At 49.6% G+C, this 22,845-nt stretch overlaps 1 protein-coding gene across 9 annotated transcripts in view; it reads left to right on the top strand.

The window, feature by feature from the left end:
* PPP1R12B (protein phosphatase 1 regulatory subunit 12B) overlaps window positions 1-22,845 on the top strand; it is a 135,265-nt gene that overhangs the window by 55,728 nt on the left and 56,692 nt on the right. For 4 of the 9 annotated variants that reach the window (XM_074564394.1, XM_074564396.1, XM_074564398.1 and 1 more), the window contains exons 10-14: window positions 1,770-1,967; window positions 2,788-2,870; window positions 4,585-4,710; window positions 10,064-10,249; window positions 10,780-10,965. In XM_074564394.1, coding sequence (XP_074420495.1) covers window positions 1,770-1,967; window positions 2,788-2,870; window positions 4,585-4,710; window positions 10,064-10,249; window positions 10,780-10,965 — 779 coding nt within the window. The remainder of the gene's footprint in view (window positions 1-1,769; window positions 1,968-2,787; window positions 2,871-4,584; window positions 4,711-10,063; window positions 10,250-10,779; window positions 10,966-22,845) is intronic. The other 5 variants (XM_074564401.1, XM_074564402.1, XM_074564403.1 and 2 more) reach the window with 2 other exon arrangements.

Below are 22,845 nucleotides of genomic sequence, written 5' to 3'. Positions count from 1 at the left end.
ATAATAATGGTTGTATCAGCTTTGACCAAAAGTCTGGTCTACCCCATGCCCCTGTCCTTGACAGTGACCATGAAAAGATAGTGCAGAAGACAGAATCTAGCTGGGCGTCTCTCCCACCTGCACTTTACATTTCCGGGACTTGCTGGACCTGTGGCAATTTTTGGATTCAGTACCCCACGTTAGACATTTCCTCTATGAATTTCTGCAGTCGCTTTTTGAGTGCCCATGACGTTTGGGTTCCTCTAATGTCCAGTGGCAAAGGGTTCTTCAGCGCAGTTACACAGAACACAGAGCTTCCTGCAGCTGGTTCTCTAAGCCTGCCACACGCTGGTTTTGTTTGCCGCCCCTGCTCCCTTTATGGGGAGGAACAAGGAATAATTGATCCTTACTCACCCTTCTGCGTGCCACTGAGGGGTTTGTGTGCCGTGGTCATCTCTCAGCCTGGAGGCTCCTGGTGCTCTCAGTAACTCCTCGTACAAAAGCTCTCTTGCTCTGCTCATTCTTGTTGCCTTTCTTGAATCTCTTGCCCTTCTTCTGCACTGCGTTTGCGCTGTGGAGCAGAGCTGTGTGTGATACCACAGGTGTGATTGTGCCCTGCAGTCACACAGAGGCATAATGGTGTTGGCTTTCATATCCTGTTCTTTTCCAGTAGTTCCCAATGTCTTGTTTGCTTTATTTCCTATGCAACTCGGTGTTCAGCCCCTGTCTATGCAGAAGTATCTCTTGCGGTGCCCAGGCTCCGTTCTTGAGTGGCAGCAGGCATCTTTTTCTAAGACTTGGTGCTATAACTACAGTTGTACATCAAAGCAGTTGTACATTTGAGGAATAACATATGCTTGGCAGAAGCACTTCATGTCACAAAAAGCAGGAAGGCCCATTCTGTAGTGTGTACAGAACAGACAGTGACCCGACTGTAGAAAGGTTTAGGCTAAAACAGGCCTCTGCAAGCCTCTAGTCCAACCTCTTGCTCCAAGAAGGGCCAACTTCAAGCCTGTGTCACGTTGCTTTGAGCTACCTGAGCTCAGCTGAGTATTGAAAAGTCTCTGAGGACGGAGACGCCCCATTCTTGCTCCCTGTCCCAGCACAGCATTGCTCCTACCAGGAGCCTTTCTTCCCGTGTTAGAACTTTTGTCTGTTCATCCTTCTCCTTTTGCTGTAGACTGTTGAGAAGAAGTCTGGTTCCATATCCTCTGTAGACCCCACCCTCCAAGTAGCAGAGCAGTTTAATCCTTTCTTTGCCTTCTCTTTTCTGCGATAAACAAGCCAGGTTTCCTCAGTCTCTCCCATTACGTGTTGTGGGCTCCAGCTCCCTGATGATCTTGATGGCTTCTCCTGGACTCTCTCCAGTTTGATCTGCGTAAGGGTTTTATTTCCAGCTAGTCCCAAAACAGTTGATTACTTAAAAAAGTTTTCTGCCTTTACTGAATAATTCCCCCTTCCTAAACGGGTGCTAATAAAAGCTTCATTGTTCCTTATATTCTTTCTGCAAATCTGGAGGAGGCGTTGTGTAGGCAAAGGGAGCTGCGCAACGACACAAGATTTCTTTCATCGTCTGTCCTTGGGGATGAGGGCACTACAGCAGTTTGCATCCCCGAGAGTTCACCTTGAGCTGTGTCCTGTAATTAAAGCTAAGCAGGACATCAAAGTCACACCATCTTATGTTTGCGAGTGTAGCCCAGCAAAAACTGGGGCTTGTTGAAACACTTTCAGAACTTAGATTGTGCCTTGCAGTGCTCTTACTTCTTCCAAATGTCCCTTTTTCTCTACAGTTCAGTTGGCTCAGCAAGTCAGACGAGCAGAAGGATGAGTCACCTTCATCCTGGCGGCTGGGACTCCGGAAGACTGGCAGCCACAACATGTTGAGTGAAGTCGCTGCTACTCGTGAGGCGCAGAGAGATAAGACGGCTTCTATCTATCGTTCTTCGTCAAGTCCTCGGATATCTGCACTATTAGACAACAAAGAAAAGGTTTGGCTTTCGGCAAAGATGTTTGAGTGCATCCCAGTTGAGCAGACTTCACCTCACAGGTTTAAGACCCTTTCCCTTTCGTTTTGAGTTATTGCTGGGTTTTGTATCCGTAACAAACTTAGGTCTCTTCCATTCTTTCTTTTTTTTTCTTTTGAAAATTACTCCTATCCTATCAGTTGTTCTTGCAGAACTGGAGTTTGGTGCCCCTTTGACGTAATTCCTTCTCGGTTTGGAGTGGGCTGCCAGTGAACTGCTGCTGGTCTGGCACGGCCCATTCCTTACCGGAAAATATCTAATCCAGACAGTAGCACATACCTGCAGTGGAAATTCTCCTTCACTGTCATCTGCGTGGATTCCTCCTGTATCCACCAGCTGTATCTGTGAATCCCATCCCATGTATTCAGTGGCTCTAACTTCGCTGCCCGTGGGAGATGCCCCATCCCTGGAAACATTCCAGGCCGGGTTGGACGGGGCTCTGAGCAACCTCGTCTAGTTGAAGATGTCCCTCTTGGCAGGGGGGGTTGGGCTAGATGGCCTTTAAAGGTCCCTTCCCACCCAAACTAGTCTATCATTCTGTGATTTATAAGTAGTTCTAGTTAGAAGCTGCTTGTATTCACTAGCGCGCTGTTCAGGAAATCGTTTTCAGAACAAATATTTTTATGCGGTGGTATATGTTGCCCAAGAAAATGCCTTAGACCAGTTGTCCTTAGACAAGAGCATGCTTTCTTAGTTGAAGAAATTTGAACATGAATTTAGTTGTCACTGAACGTGCTGGAAGTGTAACAGCTGTGCAGTTGACGTACTTCTTTTGCTTCACCAGGATAAAGACAACAAGAGCTATCTTGCCACAATAGCCCCCAGAAGACTGAGCAGTACAAGCGATATAGAAGAAAAAGAAAACAGGTGAGGCTGACTGAACTTAATGCTCAGCTTCTGACCTCTCGATAGCTTCTCCAGAATCCCTCCTTTCTATATTCGTGCTTCATATATTTTCTCAGCAGTCCCAAGCACACGGGAATTCACAATATCCAGAGCTATCTCTGATAGATCAAAGTTCTGGTACGTTGCTTTTCATTTAGGTGAGCAGGCAGCAGGCTGTTTGCCCACCCCTGTATCCGTACGTATGTGGGCTCCAGGCAGGAAACTAGATTTATGCATATTTTTTCCTTTTATATGCAAGCGCCTCGTTTTATAGCTGGCACCTACGCTTGTACTTCTGTCACTTGCTCAGTGGCCACCTTCCGTCCCTTTGGTCACACATCTTTCCTTTTTTGATTCACTTGAGATTGCGAATCTCTCCTGTACGGAACTGCGTCCGTTGCAGGGCTTGTTTTTATAGTCAGTGCGTGCGGTTGCCCCTGAACAGAACCAGAGTATCAATGGGATAAATATCTAGTATCTCAAGATAGGTTTGAGAAGCTAATCTCTACAAACAGGTTCTTCACACTTTATGCTAGAAGGAGTCAAATTTGAGCTTGGCCTCATTTCCAGCCACTTCCACGGTAGCGACGGAAAGGCACGTACAGAGAAGTCATTGTGGAGTAATTGTTGTGAAGAAGTCCTGGCAGATGACCACCCGGAGAGAATTTCAGCACAGTTTGAAATTCTTTGCTGATCTTTTGCTGGAACCTCCTCCCTGCTGCGTTCTTGCTTAATCTCAGCCAGTTGCTGTGATTTGGAGTTTAGCAGACAATTTGTGTCTAAATGATAAGCTTGAGCGGTTTTGGCAGTGGCTGCTGTTGAGTGGCATATCCAGCTGAGTGCTGAGAAGTGTCCTTCGCTCGGTGAAGTAGGGAACGAGGAGAAGTGGCCTGCATGAACAGATGGTGCCCAGATGTACTGTGTAGTACAGATTTTTCCCTATATTCTTTCCTTTCAGAACAGCTGAGTTTCATATCACGGAACCCACAGGTGTCTGAAAGGGCATCGGCATGGACATGGCAATTGAAAAATGAAAAATAATTGCAGGCTAACGAGTGAATGGGTTTGTGTTACATTACAAGCTCGAGGTCCTGTCCAAGACCAGAAAAGAGCAGGACACACTGCCAAAGTGTGGATTGGGAAAAGGAGCCCTGATTTCAGATAACTGTGGTAAACAGGACTACTAGTAATTTATTGATAGTAGGTTTTGATATTGCCACATATTTTGTTTGTCGTTTTCTGCTGCCAAGTATAGCAAAGGATTTGCCGTGCCGAATTGCTTTTCTGTCGCTGCCTGGCTACCTCAGAGAATAAAAGCCTCCCCTGCAGTTGCCGTATCTGTCCATTTATGCAATGGCGTTTGGTACAAGATGACAGAGAGAATATCAAATGGCGTTATTTAATATGTTAAATTACTTTTACGGACAATCTAAAATTCAGTTGCAAGGTTTCTGACTAAAAAGGATCTTGTTCCTCTTTATGCAAAACATTACATCATCTGGCGATTCTTCAGCAGTACCGCTGGCGACAGCCGGAACGGATGGTAGGGTCAGAAGAGGGGTTTCGGGGAGCTGTCACCTGTGAAGAACACCGCGTGCAGGGGCGAGGGGAGGATTTGTGTTGTGGAACTGTGGAGGAGCCAAAAGCAGACACCAGAAGTTTTTCTAAACAAACCTTGTGCTCTCTCCTGCGTTAGAGAATCGGCGGTTAACCTCGTGCGGAGCGGCTCGTACACCCGCCAGCCCTGGAGGGATGAATCAAAGGGAAACGAAGCTCCCCATTCTGGTGCACCTACTACCTACGTATCTACCTACTTGAAAAGGTACGTCCAGTTCTGTCTTCCGTGGGCTCCCAGGCTGTCAGTTCTGTTCTTAACGCGCCTCCCAGTCTTCAGCCTTCTGCTTGCCGCTTACTGCATCAGTGTCACTGGCCTTGGGACCCTCTTCTGCTGAGAGCGGGAAAGAAAAATTAGGATTTACCGACATTTGTCATGCTAAATAGCCTTTTTAAGGGCCATCACTTTTGTTGATTTGTAAATTGTTGAACTGAATTTAAATACTCTCCTTCACATAATTCAAATGCAAAATGTTTCCTCAGTTTTATGCCAGTATTTTGGTTAGATAATAAAACCAAAATTGATCATAAAAAAGAGAATAAAGTAATTACAGTCTGAAAGCATTATTCACATAGCTATTGACAGGTAAGTTGTAGCTTATCTCTAATTTTGGTTTCCATTAGTCCATGTTTATGGCATCGTTATCAGAAAAGTGGCAGTGCTCTTGTGCGTGACTTACAGCGCTCACTATGGCGTGAGACTGACGTCTCCAGCCATGTTCTTGTGGCAGAAGGAAGCAGTTTCTGCACAGCGTATGTGGAATTGTAGAGCCTGATTGCTGGTAAACTGGCCAAGCAGAATTGGGGGAGCAAGCCTGTGCGTAACCGCTTGAATTGGCAGTGTCCCCTTTGGAAGGCAGAGGCTCAGTTTCCTTCAAATCCCAGATTATGGCTGTCTCCGAAGGAGGTGAATGAATGCCCCGCTCGCTCTGTTAAGGCAAATAATACGTCACCGAGTTTTCATCTCAGTTGTGAGGAGCAGGATCAGCCCTTTGTACGAGTACAGCGCCATCACCTCACCTTTATTTTGGCTAATACTGGGAACCATCAAAACAGCGTGTGTAAACACGTCACGCTGCAAAGTCGTTTGATCTGTGCTTAAGGAAAAGGGCAGAAATATTTCAGAGTTTTAGATTGCGTTTCACCAAATTCTAGACCTTGAACTAAATATCTGTCCTGAAGGTGGAACAATTGCTCAAGGTGTTTGGGAAGAGAGGGATTTTTTGTGTTCCAGTGCTTATGTTGGTAGAGGTAAGTTTTGTCTGCCCAATTGCTGAGCACACGCAGGCCCATGTCCACAAAAGGTGAGAGCGCGCCATGTCGAGCAGTAGACTTCTCCTCGTCTGATCCATGCCAGTGACTTCACATCTATCCTGGGACATGATGACAGGCCAACCTCCACAGCCTCTCGCTCTCCAAAGGCGGCCCGACCAGCCGCAGCTGATCACCTTGGAAAACTTTTGCCTCTTGCTGCTGGCATGCCTGGCTGTTCCCTAGTCCGAGAGACAGTCCCATCACTCACGTGGCTGTCCCTTGAAATTTTACAAGCGTTGCCTGTTTGTCTCAGCTAATCCAGGGCCAGATTTAGTCTTACATTCACGTAGTTGTACTGTATTTCCGTGGTTAAACTGTACAGAGACTAGCGAAGGTTTTGGCTGGCAGTGGTATTCCACTAATACTGATTTCTTGTCACAAAGGCTGAATTCTGGCCTTTCGCAGGAGAGTGTTGATTTAAAAGCAATTACAGACAATAGCTTTGACAGGTAGGAATAAAGTTTACTTTCTTTAAAGAGATCAGTGGTTTTGCCTTTTATGTACAAACAGTAAAATTGTGATCAATTTGACATCTATCCCATATGCTTTTCTATAAGAGAGCACAGAGACACTAAATACAATCACATCGAGCCTCTGATTTCTCCAGCCTTGTGCATCAGCCTCTGAGATGAGGAAGGGAACTTGGGTGCCTGTTAAGGATGAGCTCTTTGTCATTTCCAGGTACTAAGGAAATTCCGAATACAGCTCCAAAAGATAAAAGCTTGTTCTGAGAGAGAAAAAGTGTAAAGTGACCATGACGGACTTGGATGTTACTGAGGGGGCGACTCCTCTACATCCGCATTGCCCCTTTATCTTAGCGTTTAACTCCTCTCCGTAAAGATACCTAGTTATGTTCTATAAGTGCTTTAAATGACCCCCAAGCAAAGAGTAAACAACAGCAACAAATCATCTTAAGATGTTGAAAGTGGCTTTTCTTCTAAAAAGGGACAAAATAACTTGCAGCAATGTTGCAAACGTTCTTCAGCTTTAGTTGAAGCAAATGTTAAAAGCTCTCTGTAATGGTAGTGACCGCCCTTCATCCTTCTTTCTCTATGAGGGTACCCCGAGCCCAAAACCACAGAACCCTGTTCTGACAGCCCGTTTTAGAGCATATTGGCCTTCAAACAGCCAGTTCACAGCGCCTGTACGGTAAGGGGTTTGGAGGAAAACTGGCATAGCAGATGGAATTCATTCAGCGTCCGTCCTTTGACATCAGCCGTAAGCGCTGTCTCACAGGAAGGGATCGCACGCACCAGAATGAAAGCGCTTTTTCACGCAGGTAGTTTCTGTTCATTTTACGTATTTGCAGATGCGCCTTCTTGCTGGTTCTAAAACCCATCACAGTGAGTCAGGCCAACGGTCCGTGCAGTCCAGACCCTGCTTCTGACGGCAGCTGGTTTTAAAGGACAAGTTGCAAAAGCTTGGATAACGTAAGAGCGGTCTTCCACCTCCCCCGCTCTCCGTGCTTCCAGCAATCCTGAATTCAGGAGCCAGGGGTTATACTTAACCGTTGCTCTTCACAGCCACCGCTGTGGCCAACTTCCGTAAGCAAATCCTATTTTGATCTCTGCAATACCCCATGGCAGTGTCTCACAAAGAAATGGGTTAGGTGTTTTGTGCAAACCTTTTTTATTAGCGTATGTGGAAGCTTTATTAAGGGTTTGAAGGTTTTTAAGGTTTTGGATTCCACTTGCCTTAGCTGTTTTCAGAAGTATTTCTTTTTATCGATTTGAAATGTTGCTTTTCATTTCATTGCTCTTCCCTGATGGTTATGTCATGGAGATTATGTTAGAGAGCGAGTAACAGTGTGTCAGTGCCTTTTTTTATTTCTAATGTTGAATGTTTTAGCATAAATTCATAATCCTCCCTTTTACAGATTCGTATAAACACGGCTGTTAATTAACAAGATTCCCCAGCTAGCCGTTTTCTTGCAGTTTTCTGGTCCAGTTCAGATCAAATGTGAACAATTGAACAAATGCCTTAGAGTCCCCCTCGGCCTGGGCAGTGCCACCGCGAGGTGACAGGGCGGGGAGGTGAACTCCTGCAGAGCTGGCGGTGCCGGTGGCGTCTGCGCGTGATGCCCCAGCACCGCATTTCTCCGACCCAGGGGGGTGACGACGCCATCCCCGAGCTCTTCTCCTCCGTTCCTCCTCCTTATCCCATCCATGCTCTCCCAGCACCTGGTGCTGCTTCCACCCTCTTGTCTCCCTTTTTCCCTTCTGAAGACAATCCTTGTCAGGTCTTACTTAATAACCCTCCGTGTCCTCCCTTCCTGACCACTTCCTTCTCTTTCCGCCGCCACCCCTGGTGCCCCAGCCTCTCTGCCTCGGTGTCTCCGAGGATGGTGCCACATCAACCCTGCTCCCCGCAAGGGCTGCCACCGCCTTTCCCCCTGCTGCTCCTCGTGCTCCTTCCCCTGGCGCACGCCCCGCTGCCATTGTCTTCTCAGCGCACTCATTTCTGCAGCCCCCTGGCCGCTGGCTCCGCAGGCCCACGCCAGCCAGGCGCGCCTCCCGCCCTCGCCCCCCGGCAGCCCGTCTTGGCCTTTCCCTCTGCCGCAGAGCGCCAAGAGGGAGGCACTGGCTTCCCGCAGGACTTCCCGCTCCCCAGTGCTGCGGGCAGGGCCCGGCTTTCCAGAGGAAGCTTTGTTTAGGGTCCGGTGGAGGTTGCTACCTGGTGACAATAACTTGCTTGTTCCTTTGTGACCTGGGTATGGCAGGCAGCCATCAGCTGAAGAGCCCAAATGTAAGGTTCCTCCCCGTGGAGGCCTTCCAGGATGCCCGTTCTCTCCTTCGGCCCTCTGGGGACCAGCTGCTTGTTCTGGGCTGGCTGGGAGCCTTGGCACGTCAAACTGGTTTGTAAATTGGGTGCCTGAGTGAATTGGACTGGATCCTTCCTCCGACCTCCTGGCCTTGGCTCTTGTCCTGCCCCTTTTGAAGTTTTATTTCAGCCTGGGGCTGCTCTCTCTGACTCTTGCTCTGGTGTTGACTTCCAGTTCCAGCCCGTTGTCCCTGGCTTTCCCATTAACCTGCAGTTCCTTCTCCCAGTCTGCTTTTCCTCTAGGTCAGCTTTTATTCCTGGTGCAACCGCTTTCCTCCGCGCTCCGTGTGCGCTGGCGTGGGAGTCACCGGGATGCAGGAGGCGAGAGCAGCCCTCCAGCCTTCAACGCCTTTCATCCCGCAGACAGCCCAGTCTGACCAGTACCAACCGGGAATACCAGTTGCTGGGAGAGGCGTGGCAGGGTCCTAGGTCCCGCACGTGGGCTCGTTTGCGCAGACAACGAGCAGCCTGTTCGTGGGGCTCTGGCGCACGCAGCAGGAGGTTTTGCCAGATTTCATCAAGTCTGGATTTAGAGGTGTGCAGCGTCTCCCCCGTAGGGTGGGTTTTCCTCTGAAGAAGCGAAAGGGGGCATCCGCCTGTGGGAGCCCGTCTCCTTTTCTCCTCTCTCTTCTCCAAAGTGGGAGCATTTGAACAATCACAGGTTTTCAGTAATAATGGTTTTAAGGGTTTTGTTTTAACCTGGCAAAATGTGCATTTCCCTTGCTCATTCTTGAATATTTTTTTGGACAGCTTTGCTGGCTGTTTTCCAGAAATACAGAATTTGTACCAAACACGCCTTAAAGAAAATTAAAGCCTGAACTGATGATCTTTGCCAAAGCTTTAAGTCACTGCAAACAAGTTCTTAAAACTGGAAGTTACAGGTTGCCCAGAGAAGCTGTGACTGCCACATCCCTGGAGGGGTTCAAGGCCAGGTTGGACGGGGCTTGGAGCAACCTGGGCTGGTGGGAGGTGTCCCTGCCCGGGGCAGGGGGTTGGAACTAGATGGTCTTTGAGGTCCCTTCCAACCCAAACCATTCTATGATCCTTAGGAGGGGAAGCAGCCAGACCTGCTTATGTCACTCTCCTTCCCCGCTTTAAGCAACCTCATCCTTGCTCGTTGTTTCCGCCTCTCCCCGGTACACAGGGGTGCTCTGTGTGCGCCGCTTTCACTGCGGTAGGGTTTTTTCCCTTCTCTGATCTTCACCGATTCACCTCCACGCCGTTATTCTCTCGCTGAAACTCAGCTGGGCTCAGCTCCGAGGGGTGCTGCTCGCGCGAGCCACGGCTCCGGTGGGCTCTAATCTCTTTCCATACGTTTTGCTAAGGGGTAATAACTCGCTCCCTTTCCAGCTGAGGGCCCGGCTGTGCTGATGTTCTGTTGAATGTTTACTGTGCTCTGAAGGACGTGATTTTGTGATGTTTTACAGTGCTTCATTTGGTAGAAGTAGTGACCTCAGCAGTCCCTACATTTCAGCCAGTCGCAATACATCTCTAGCTACCTCACCCACTACCATGGGTTCATCTACCTCCCTGGGCACCCCGTGGCACCCTGCCTCTGCCTGTCCCACATCCCTCGGTGCGAACACTACTGCATCAGCCCGCCAGTATACCAGGTAACGGCTCACAGCTGAGATAACGCTGCAGAAAATCAGCATTTGGGTTGAAAGTTCTGAATTCTGGAGTGGATTGCGGTTTGGAAGCGTGCTTCCACGTGGGAAGCGCTGATAAACCATCCCAGCATGGTTACGTGGGACAGTCTTGGTAGCGCAAGGGCACCGGCAGGCAGTTAACGGCCCCTCTGTGACCTCGGCGTCTTCCCTCCCTGGAGGGGTCAGTTATGCCCCCGCTGCCCCGTTAGAGACACAGAGTGGTGCTCGGGCGGCTCTTGGAGTTCATTCCTTCTGCTTATTCACCAGGTGCATTTGCTAATCATTTTTGCTACAAACAGGGGTGTGAAGACTATGAATTCCTCCTGCTTATTCTTCTACAAGTTTTTAAAGCTCATTTTAATGTGTGCTGTTCTCTACAAAAACACGGGTCGAGAAGGAGGAGGACGAAGTGTCAGTGCTCCCTCGAGGTGGCTGGTCTCGGTCAGCAGTTGAGTTCACTTGCTTTGCTTTCCATTATGTCTTCTCTATTTCAGAGCCCCTTTCAGGCAACAAACTGATTCTGCTATAGAGAAAAATACAGAGGGCATCTCTGCTAGCACCCCCCTAGGTGTAATCACAAATCGTGCTATACTCGGCTCTGCTAATGGTATTGCGAATGCTGGTGCCGCCTCAACTACAGGAAAGGACTTCTCAGCTGAGGAAGCCAGGGAGCGCAGAAGGTTAGTGAGCAGAGTGCCGGGGTGTGTCGGTCCCTCCGCCGTGCCCAGGTCTCCCGTGGTGGTGATGGTGGGGGTGTAAGAATTGTTTCTGAGATGCTGCGTGGAGTTGCGGGCTGCCGCCCCTGCTGCAGCTCAAGGTTTTGAATTGAGTCGTGGCTGGCTTGTAGGTTAAATTTAGTTTCATAATTTTCTACTTGTCTTTTCAGCATCTCAGCCTGTTTTTTCAGTAGCCATCTCAGGTACTGATCTCAGTCCCGAAGGCCTCTATGTGCAGAGGGACGGACAGCCCCATAGCCACCTGCAGTAGTTCTGTAACGTGAATCCCATCCTAAGAAGAGGGTTGGGCTGAGACACGTTCAGATCCAGTCCATCCTCTGGTTCTGCTCAGCTGGGTTTGCGTACGCCCCGATGGAGACATCCCTGCTGCGCAGCTCCCCTGGGTTCCCTCTGCAGCTAACGGGGGAAACCAAACATTGCTGGAGCGCGGATGGGCGGTACGGAGGAGACGGGCTGCGCCCCAGCAGCGTGCATTTCTTTCGATGGACTGTCAGGAGGCGTAGCCCAGAGGCAGGAGGCTGCCATTTGCAGCTGAGGCTGTCCCAGCTGCGGCAGCGTTTGGAATGACTCTGAATGGAGCTGGCGGTCTCCCTCCCTTAACGCGTGATGTTATTTTAAGGCTGGGGAAATACAAACCTGGGGTAGCTGGTGCTCTTTTCAAAGGAAATTTACCACGTACGTTTAAGTACAGAATATCAAACGGTCCGTATTTATTCCTGCAAACAGGTTAACTTTTGTAAAATCTGTCTCTTCTGAGGACATCAATGAAAGTAAACGGTAATAAATAAAGCGCAGCGATGAACTGCGTATTTCTAACTAGCAACCAGTTCACGGAGTGTTTTCAGTAATTAAATTCTTCCAAACTAAAACAACTTCTTAAAATACAGACCTTCCTGAGATAGTACTTTGACATATTTTAAATGGCTTGAAGCCAAAGGATGTGACAAGCAATAATGGAAATTATTGGATTTAGGACAAGAGGAAACAGGTTCAAGTTATGTCAGGGGAGGTTTAGATTGGATATTAGGAAACATTTTTTCACTGAAAGGGTTATTAAACATTGGAATAGGCTGCCCAGGGAGGTGGTGGATTCACCATCTCTGGAGGTGTTTAAAAAAAGAGTAGATGTGGTACTCAGGGACATGGTTTAGAAGTGGTTTTTGTCAGGGTAGGCTAAAGGTTGGACTTGATGATCTTAAAGGTCCCTTCCAACCTCAGCAATCCTGTGATTCTGCGATTCTCTGAAATTACCAGCTTGCCGAGGTAAAGGCGGTGGTGGAGCCCAGCAGAGCCCTGTGTCTGCAGCCAGCCCCGGGCCTGTCCTGCGTGGGCTGCGCTGCTTCAGCTGCCACTGGTCCGAGAAAGAAGGTGGGCTGGGCTGTTGGGAAAATAGTCGAACTTTTCATGCCGTTTGGGCTTTTTTGCTTTTTTTTTTCCCCCCCCCCGAGTTTTGAAGGTATTGCGAGGGTTCTGGGTGAGCCACATCCATCAACTCTGTGTGCAGGGACAGAATTCGAAATAGCTGCTGCAGAGCATCTTTGTCTGTAAAAACACTTAGGTTTAATCTCGGGAGTGCCTCTGCATGCTCCTTGTCGTTTTGCTAGGGGTCACTCGGCTCGGTGTCATTTGCGATTGAATTGAGCTGAGCTGCCAAAAGATACTCCCGCTGCAAAGTGGGATTGTGCAAAAAGGGGACAGAGCGAGCGCCGCGCTTTCAGCTCGCGCCTGGGTCGGTCTCACAACACTGTCTCCATTTGGGCAAGCTCAGAGTCAAGTTGCAGAAGCTTTAGATTTTTCCCCGGAGCAGTGGGCTCCTGTAGAACCCACCAGACTTTTGGCACTGCCTGCAGACGGGGAACTTGCTTGTGATGTGACTGCAAACGCCCAAAAGAGCATCTATTAATATTACTGCATTGGCATTTATTGCCGAATCAGTTTCTATAAATAATACAGAAGATCTGTTTAAGCCCTCTGCATTTTTATTAGAGAACCATCTCCTATGAGTTATGCTAATGCAAAGAGAAACACCAGAAAATTCCTCCCACCTTTAATTGATGTTTTGAAACTACTGAGAGGGGGGGAAAAAAAGCACAGCAATGATGCATTGTGCCTGTGGGTGGAGGAAACCTGCTGTAGGAACGTGGGTTCCAGCAGCGGGATATACTGACCGGGGAACTGCCGGCACCTTTTGAACTGGGAAACATGGACCTAGAGAAACAGGAGAGGTCACCTAAATGGGAAGAGCTTCCTTTGGAAGGCGACCAATTCCAGTAAAATAAAATAAAAAAGGAAAATGGCAAGCAGTTGTCAGGGAAGCACTAGATGGATTTCAGTTCCCTCCGGCAGCTGTTGCAGGAGCATTTGGTCTGCTTCAGTGTTTCCAAAGCTTTCTCTTAGCAACAAAAACAAAAACAAGCTTATCATCTAATATTAGATCACAGGGATGTCTCCTAACTTGTGGCCTTAAATTATCTGCGTGAAGCCAAAAGGTTAAAGCAGAAGAGGCTGCTGGCCCTGGGGAGGAACCGCTGGCGCAGTGCTCTGGAGGGCCCTTGGCATCCTTCGGTGGCCAAGGAGCCTTACCCTGGCCCACCGCCTCCTTTCATCCCTGCTGTCGTACCTGCTGCTTGTTTGCTGGCTTAAATCGGTCAGCAAACGCGCCAGGAGCTGGAAAACAGTGCGGATCATGCACGGATCCTGCGTCCTTCCAAAGGGGAGGAAAGAAAAAAGAGAGGAGAAAGGCGGTTTGGAGGAATGCGGTGGGATCCGTTCACCTGGACGGAGCAGAGCTAACGGCTGCCTGGTGCTGGAGCCGTATGTCTGGGATGTGCAGCCAAGCTGCTGCCGTGCGTGTTTCCATGTACCCGGTGGCTCGTCCGCCCCCCTGTGCTCCGCCGCAGCGCCGCGCTGGGGCCGAGAGGCTGGAAACGTGCCATCCTCCACAGGCAGTATTTTTGCCAGCCCGTTTCTTTTTCTTTTTCATGGGAATTTCGGAGCCCCTGCTGAACATTGCTGTTTTGGCCATTCTGATGATCTCCTGCCAGTGTCAAATTGTCTCCCGTTCCAAGTGCGTTTGTCCAGTCAAACTCAGAACAGCCCTGGCCCTGCTAAGGGTGAATTACAAGCGATGGGTGCTGTGCCTACGGTATCTCACATAGACCCTCTTCTTCCCGGTGCAAAACCAACATCCTTTTGGTCTCCACTTGGTGCAGGCAGGTGGTGGGGACGTGCAGGGGGTCCCTTTGGTTACAGCCCACTGCTGGATTATCCACCTTCCTCCGGGATGACAGCGGCCTCTAGTGCCACCCAAAGCTCCTTTGCAAAGCTCATCTGCGACCTTGTGGGTGTAGTTCGGGCGCAGGGCTCTGTGGCCACGTCTCCTCCTCCTCTCACAAGATGCCCTGCAGCCCTTCTCGGCAGGTTCTCCGGGTCTCGGGCTGCTGGGGGCTGCAGGAGATCTGGCCAGGCTGGAACGGGGCTCGGGCCATGAGCCATCTGCTGCCAAAAGGCGGGTCTGGAGGACGTGGGTCTCTCTGAAGCCATTCGTAGCGTATGAAGGCTTGGTCCCGGGAGAGACGGGACCCCCGTGCAGCCCCCAGCTGGTGGCTGGCTCTCAGGTGGGGTAAGACCAGCTTCGCCCCAGAAGTTCCGCAAGGCAGATCCTAAGTCCATGTTCCCAGTTGTGCAGCCAGTTTAAAAGGACACTCCTGGATTTGAAATCTGGCCCGGTTTTGTAAAAATTATGATTTTAATTTGTCCTTCCTCTTTTTTTTTTTCCTCCCCCAGCCGCTTTGTTTATACAGTCGCATTCTGCAATTGTATTTGTTCTTCCTGTCCCTCGGGAAGGTTCCGGCAAGGTGGGAGCACTTGCCATCGGACAAGCTGTTAGAGACAGGAAACACGTCTCTCTCTTCCAAATTTTTTAATGCATTCTGAGCAGTTTTTCAGACAGATCAAGAACAGGAGTGAGGTGGGCTGGTTTTGCCAGCAGCTGTGGGGCCGCCGCCTGTGTCAGCCTGGCTTCTTGGCCCCTAAGCGTCCCCTAGAAAATGTTTTCGGATGAAGCAAGTTCACTGATGTACAAGGTAAAATGTGTCTAGCAAACATTTCTCTTTGCTGCTTCGTTCCCAAGAGGAATTTATTTTTCGTTCTTCATTCCTTCGTTCTAAGGATCCAGCTGCTAATTATAGTAGCATATATTAATAATATATTAAATAACTGAATCCTCCTCCACCAGTCCCATTCGATGAACAATTTTTGGCAAGTCCTTTTACCTCGTGATTCTTGTCCTGTCCAAATCCAGAACATGACTCCTCTAGGGTGGGCCTGGGTGCCCGATCTGCCTGTTAACCCTTATTGTCTGACAAAAAGAACAAGAAACCCTGATCTCTGTAAGAGCTAAACGTATGGAATTTGCATCCAAGGGGTATTTAAATGTCGCTTGAGAGGAACTGCTAAGACAGCGCTCACAGCTTTCTCTGCTACCACCGTGGGGTTTTTTAGTAGTATTTGACTCTTTAGTCCTTGTAAAGCTGAGTGGTCTGTGGTTCTCCTGGGAAAGGTCCCTGGGAAGCGGAGCAGTGGGATACTCCTGCAAGGCGCTGCGTGGCGAGGGATGGATTCCCGTCCACACCACGCAGCGGACAGCAGGACGTCAAGAGGAACCGAACAATCATCTGGCACCTGCTGCTGAAAGCATTTCTCTGCCACGCTTCTGCGGCTAATCTCTTTCAGATAAAGTTGGCCTTTTTTTAAAAGGCTGCTGGTGCGGATGACGTGGGAGGGCAGGAATTCTGCTGCCCATCGGATTGTCCATGTTGGGAAGAGGCGAGATTGCTCCCGCTGTATCAGAAATCAGGCTGCATTTTTATTTGGAAAAAAGGTCGAGGTGTGGGATGGGGGTCAGCGCTGCCGAGCCGTGTCCCCTGTAAAGAAGACGAGCAGGTGGGCTGCTGCGTGCTCAGCTGCCCGCTGCCTTTATCCAGGGGAAGGAGGGGGGGGATATTTTGGCATTTGCTTTGGGCGGAGGAGCCCAGGCTGTAGGTTGGCCTGCTAACTCCAAGCAGGAATATATGCGGGATCCTCCAGGAATGGTCAAGGGAACGGAGCAGGGACCACTTGAGCTGACCAATGTAAAAGAACGGCAGCTTGACAGCATGGAGCAAGCAGAAGGTAAAACCGCCTCTCCCCGTCCCTGTCTAGATGCAAAATTTGTGTGCGATTCCTCGTTATTTACTAATTGTAACCACTGACGTGTTTCACGTATTTAATCCTGGTGTCTTAACAGCACCTTCCTCTGATGGCAAGTTCTACAGCCAGGGCTCCGGTTCCATCTGGGTCCCGTCACCTGGATGTTCAGGGTATGGGCATTTACTAACTTTGACAGTTGAAATAATTCTTCTGTGTCCAAAAATGGCCATTAAACTAAAGAATGGTCATGAAATATTTGTGGAGGTATACAGTGTGACGGTACAGCTGGGAGCTAATTTAGCATAAAGTCAGTTATTCCGTTAAATTCTTTGCTCCACAGCACCGACCCGTGGATGTTGCAGGTGGAGAAGCCCAGGAAGCCAGGTGGCCACCCTGCAACTTGCGTAGGAAAAGTTTTTGAGCAAACTTCATAAACCCTCTGTCCCTGAGAACGGTGGGCACTTGAAATGACAGGATCACAGAACCGAACCAAGTGTCCGCATGCCAAGAAACTGCAATCTTAGCTCAGCAGGGAATGGCAATCTTTTACAGGTTATTACTACTCGGTGCTGTTTTCCGTAACTGGGCTCGGGCTGGTTCTCCGGCGTCTCCCTGGGCCCTCTGCCCCAGCCGCTCGGTGGCCACTTCCACGAGGGGGCGGTGGGAGCCTGCGCCGGGCTCTCCCCAGGCCAGCACCCGGAGGGACCTCAGCTCTCCCTAGTTCAGTAGCTGAACCTTCGTTATCACCGTCAGCTCCTGCCTTCATTTTATTCCTTCCTTGAAAAAGGCAGTTTCCCAAATATGCAGATTTTTACCAAGTGATTTTTTTTTTTTTTTTTAATTTTTATTTTTTTTCCCCCCGGGAATTTCCCGCCCTGTTTCAGACAGTGTAAACCAGCTTTTGGGAAAGCTGCGATAGGTCTCCTTGAGGTTGTTTAAAATGACAAACCGCGTTGGCTCACTTGAAAATGAGGAACACCGATAGAGGCAGGACGCTCTCATCTTTGCCTTCATTTCATTCATCAGCTGGCAGGGGATGGAGCTTCATCCCGCTGCGTTTCATGCAGCAATTTTTTTAAATGCAAAGATTGAGCCCCTGGGGACTGCAGACAGCAGCGCGCCTTGTGCCGTGCCGCAGTGACAAACTGCTCGCTGTTGTCTATTGACACTTGGTGTCCTATGCTGAACACAAACCGGTTTCAGAATATTCCAGCCTGGAAAGCTTTGCGCTTGTGACGGTCGCAACTCATGCATTCAGGAGCTGAGGGGAAGCTCAGTAGGGAAAAGGTGTTGCTGGCTTGCTTTTTATTATGTTTGCAGCACTGCTTGCTTTTCTCTTGCGGAAAAATTTCCTGGATTGTTTTGTTTGTTTGTTTGTTTTTAAGCAAGTACATTTTCCCTTTTTCTGATCTGGGTTCCCAGGAACAGCCTTCTCCAGACGGGGTAGCCAGTTTAAGGAATGTGATCGCTGTGATGTTTGTTGCCTTTTCACTTTTTACCGTGATGTTGAGCGGCATTAATTATTGCAAAGGGATATCGGTGATCGTTTAAAAGCTTCCAATCTGTGCGCTGTCTCCCCCAACCCCAAACTTTGAGTTCTGGGTAGGTACCAATGCTGTGTTTGCCTCTCCTGGCAGGGAAATGCAGAGCCCCCCGGGGCCGAGGGCGAGCAGGGCTGCGGCCCCCCCCGGCCCTGCAATTAGAGCATCGCTCCTTCGCATCGCAGCGGTCCAGCCTGCAGGGGCCGTGCGGTGAGCCGGCTGCCGTAGGAACGCGGCACGCGAGCAGCAGCTCTGCTTTCTGAAGGGCGCACACACAGATGGGAAAGAACACGGCAAATCATCAAGAACCGCGTGGTGGGAAGTATTCGTAGAGCATCGGCTGCCACACGTGTAACCTCAACCCATTGTAAACATCACATCAAAGCCTGAGTTTTGAGAAGGGATAAAGGGTCCCTGTTGTTTTGATTAACAAGGGACAAAGATCACAAGTCTCTTGATCTCTCAGATCAGCACCTGAACGCGTTGAGCAAAGCAGAGCTGTTGCAAATAGAGAATTTCATCTGGTGCTTGTTAACCTGCTAATCGTGCTGTAAATAGATGACTGAAATTCAGACATTTAAACTTTCATGAGTTGAGAATTCGCAGTCCAGATTGAAACACAATGACAGCTCGCACCAGCCAGGACTAACTCGCGAGAGAAAAGCAAAGGCCTGAAAGTGGTGAATACTCAGCCAAGCCTTTTCGAGCCAGCTGTGAAATGCTTCAAGAGCGTGATCCTGAAATCTTGTCATCCCTCTGTCCTCCGCGTATTCAGTAACTCCGCATTGTCTGGCTGTCTCTCCCCTCGTTCCCAGCTCCAACACTGGCGGAGTCTGACACGTTGTCCTTCTCCTGCCTGTTGAATGGTCTCCTCAAGTTATGGCTGGCCAACTTCTCCTGGCAGCTCCTCTAATGAGCGCTTTCAGTTGGGGTGGGCTGAGCGTAGAACGTGTTAGCGCGGGGATAAACGCAGTGAAGAACTGAAAGCTGCTGCTTGCTTGGACGAGAGAGCAGGGAAGTTTCTTTTTCTGGCTGTTTCCACGTAATTGTCAGTGACTGACTTGCTGCTGGGCACACACTTTGTTATCCAGCTTAAGGAATTGTATTTCGGGAACTGCCGTCAACATTGTTGCCTGCAAAACTTGCGCTTGCTTCTCTTCCCTCCCCCGGCTGATAGATAGTTTCTTAGCCAATGGCGCATTCCCGCTTTGTGGGAAGGCATCGCTGGGATGCTGTACTTTTCCAGTTGTTTCCAGGGGAGCGGCATCAGTACCTGAGGCTTTTGCTGGGTTTTTTTTCCTGTCTTCCTTTTTTCAGAGTGTGTGTATATATATTTATGTGTGTATATATGTATGTACAAGGGATAGAGACACATGTATGTACAATAAGGATTTTTGAAATTACTGCGGTGTTTGGAATAGCGCTATCGTACTCTTAAGAAAAGCTGTTCCAGACATTTTAGGGCCTGAACGCCTGTATGGCGACCCATGTGCCGAACGAGCCTTTTCGTGTGCAGGAGGCCAAACCTCTGCCTGGCTCCCTCTGCCCGCATTCCCCAGAGCTGGGAGAACCAAAAGTCTGTCCTGGCTTCCAAGAAAACAGTCTCTGGAGTTTCTAGTGGAGTGGGTGCAGTTCAGAGTCACTCCTGAACTAGGGAGAGAGTGTGGGCTGAGATGAGAGCAGTCGGAGAGGCCAATGGAGCGGCTCCTGCCCGCGGCGCAGTTCCTCTGGCAGAGCCGCCATTGAGCATCCGTCGTCCCAGTCCGCGACCACCAGAGACCACGCGCCCTGTGGTTCCTGGCTGCCAGCTCCTGTTCCTGCTGCGGGAACGTAGCTCCATTTGGAGAAGGACCCGACGGAGCCGAGGGGAGCCCGTCATGGCTCCGGGGGGGGGAGTACATCCCGGTTTTTGGTGTGCTGACAGCAAGATGAAACGCCTTGAATCTGCGTTGGCAAAAGGGCAGCTCCAGCAATTAATGAGCGTTTCGCTTCCTGACTTGGTGCCGAGTTTTGACGCACGTAGGTGAGTGTCTTTTGGGGAAGTGTTTTCCCGGTGCTGGGTCGCCGAAGTGTGAGAACGTGAAACTTGAGGAAGTTTTCGAGCTTGTCGGTGTTCCCTCTGGGGCCGGGTGATGTCCTTGTGCCACAGGGCTCGGCGCGGTGGTAGACGGCGGTGGCCACAAACTCTTCAATCTGTAAGTGCTAGAAGGAGCTCAGGAGGAAAGGAAGGAGACCAGCGTTGTAAAAAGATTATCAGAAGCTTCTGTGTTTCTTGGATTCATCATCTGTTTTTGCTATCTGTGCACCAATTAACAGGGGATTTAAAATTCTTTTTCTGCATCGTTTACCCTTTACTTGGGAGGGATTTCGTTCCACAGTATGTTCTTTTCTTTGGCTCTGGCACAGGTTCTCTAACACACAGATTTGCTCTCGGATTCTTGGTTTACCAGCTTGTATATCCAGGCTTACTATTGCCCTGTTTTGAATCTCTCCTTCTATTAATACTTTATTGCAGCTACTTTTGCCTTGAGATGGTGATGAGCAGTCAGGATCCACCTTTCTGTCCCGATTAAAAGAGTTAACAGAGAAAACAAGTGTTTTCTTGAAAATAGGAAGAATTAAACGGGAGCCAGGTTCGTCATTCAGTTCCCAGCCTTGTTCTAGCTAATACACAAATCAGAAGCTTGTGGCTCTCGTGGCAGCAGGACCCTTGTCTCTGTCTCTGGGAACTATAAACTTCTGCAGTGTTTTTGCTGACTCTCACGTACGCATCTAACAATTTATATTCTGCTGCTTTTACTTGCAACCAAAACTCTGGGAAAAATCTGTTCCGCTTTATGCGTGCCTTGAAGTTGCCGTGATGGCTGCTTTTGTTTCACTTATTCCTCGGAGAAAGCTTATTGCAAGAAGACAGAATGCACAGGACCGTTCCTTTGAAGCTCTGCTTGGATCACGTGATATTGGCTTGAATTAACGGGGTGGCACAGCCGCTGCATTTTAGCAAGCAATGTCTTTCTTGAAAACGTAATTAAAACCTCTGTGGGTTGTTTACAGGCCGCCTCCTACCCCATTTGCTGGCTGTCCCCTGCAGCTCGCTGCGATCGGCAGTTTCTCGGCGCGGGAGAGCAGTGGATGGCTCTCCCTCTGCCGCCCGGCCCAGCCACGCGCTGGCTGCAGCGGACTCACTGTCTCCTCGCCGGGAATTTGTTTTCCCTTTCTTCCTTTCTTCCACCCCGCTGAGCACACTCGAGTCCCTTAAAATGCGGCTTGTAAGCAATGCGAAGCAGCGGCTAAAACTGTAAAATCTGTCTTTATCCTCCCTCCTCCCCCCAAGAAAAAAACAAAACACAGAATAAAAAAAAAAAAAACCAAGCAGAGCAAAACCGTGATTGAATTGCCAGCGGGTGCGGTGTCTGCACTTCGCCTTTGGAATATTTACAGCACGGCCACCTTCTTCCAGCCCCGGGAAAAGGCCGTGGCTGCTGACTTGCAGAAAGCAGCTATGTCGCTTGTTTCAGGAAATTCAGTTATCTCCTGTTTGTAAAATGGCTTTGGGTGCGCTCCAAGCAGCGGGGAATTGTGTAAATGGAAAGAAACCCAAAGGTAGCAATCGATAAGGGCTGCAGCCCAAACTGAGCCGCCCTGACTTGCAAAATGCGCTTTGTCTGAAGGTGAAGTCACTGCTACAGGTTGGACAGCCAAAATTGCTAACGATGTTTCAACGTATTGCTATTTTCATACAAATTCTGGGAGAGCAGAGGAAAAAAAAGTCCAGGAGGACAACGGGGTAAGAGCCAGGCGATGGTTTTTCTCCTGCTGTGTTCCAGCGGGCCGTGTCCCTGCACTCCTGTCCGGAGAGCGGTGGCTGAGCACCGAGAGCGTCGCCGAAATCGGGAACGAACTTCTTAGCGCCAGTGTAGTCTTAAAAAGCAGGCATTCTTTTCTTCGGCGCTGGGGACGTAGAATCATGGAATCATAGAATCTTCATGGTTGGAAAGGACCTTTGAGATCGTCGAGTCCAACCAAACACACACAAAAAAACCCCAAACCCCTACAATCTCTGCCGCTAGAGCATGCCCTGAAGTGCCACATCTACATGTTTCTTAAACACCTCTAGGGATGGTGACTCAACCCCCTTCCAGTGCCTGACCATCTTTCAGTAAAGTAATTCTTCTTAATATCTAATCTAAACCTCCCCTGCCGCAGCTTCAGCCCATTTCCTCTGGTCCTGTCATTATTCCCCTGGGAGAAGAGGCCAACACCCACCTCTCTGCACCCTCCTTTCAGGGAGCTGTAGAGGGCAATGAGGTCTCCCCTCAGCCTCCTCTTCTCCAAGCTGAACATGCCCAGCTCCCTCGGCCTCTCCTCATACGACCTGGTCTCCAGAGCCCTCCCCAGCCTGGTCGCTCTCCTCTGGACACGCTCCAGCGCTTCAATGGAGGGTCTCTCCACCTGATGCGTCCACCAAATGCGAGATTCACAGGGACTTCTATCCCTACAGAACACCCGCGGTCATTACGTATTTCCAGAACTCGTTTCCGTATTCATTGCATTTCCAGAACTCATTTCCATATTCACATCACCTTGGCACATGCCCATTTAGTGCGTTAGGGGCTTCATGGCAGGTTTTGGGTGGTTCCTAGTGGTGTTCGGCGGCTGGTTTGAGCTGAGAGTAGAGGAATCTCTTTGCGTGGGTCGGGGAAGATAAATGCAGCAGCTTTTGCAACTCTCCCATTTATTTTGCAAGTTTGTTATCGGTCCCTCCAGTCCCTTCGAGGATGTGGTGTTCGTCGCTGTTTCTCTTCACAAGGAGTCACATTTACCTGTTTGCCAGACTCAGTCCCTGGCCGTAACAAGAGGAGGGACGTGTGGCAGCGCTGCTCCGGCAAAGCCCTGCCGAAAGCGGCCGCGGCTCGGCACTGGCGCGCCCGGCCTCTGCTCGGTGGCTGCTGCTCACCTCTGCCTGGATTTCCCTCGCCTGTTTTTGAAACTATTTTGAAAATCTGTTTTGTCCTCTCCCACATCCAGCGGCGGGGAGTGCAGTGTTCCGTTCTTCTGTGGGTAAAAGCGTTCCAGCTGTGTGGTCGCGCGT

This window comes from Larus michahellis, chromosome 21 (genome assembly GCF_964199755.1).
Source record: "Larus michahellis chromosome 21, bLarMic1.1, whole genome shotgun sequence".
In the NCBI taxonomy this organism is placed as follows: Eukaryota; Metazoa; Chordata; class Aves; order Charadriiformes; family Laridae; genus Larus; species Larus michahellis.
Note: the sequence above shows the minus strand (reverse complement) of the source record. Positions and strands in the feature narration are given on the sequence as shown.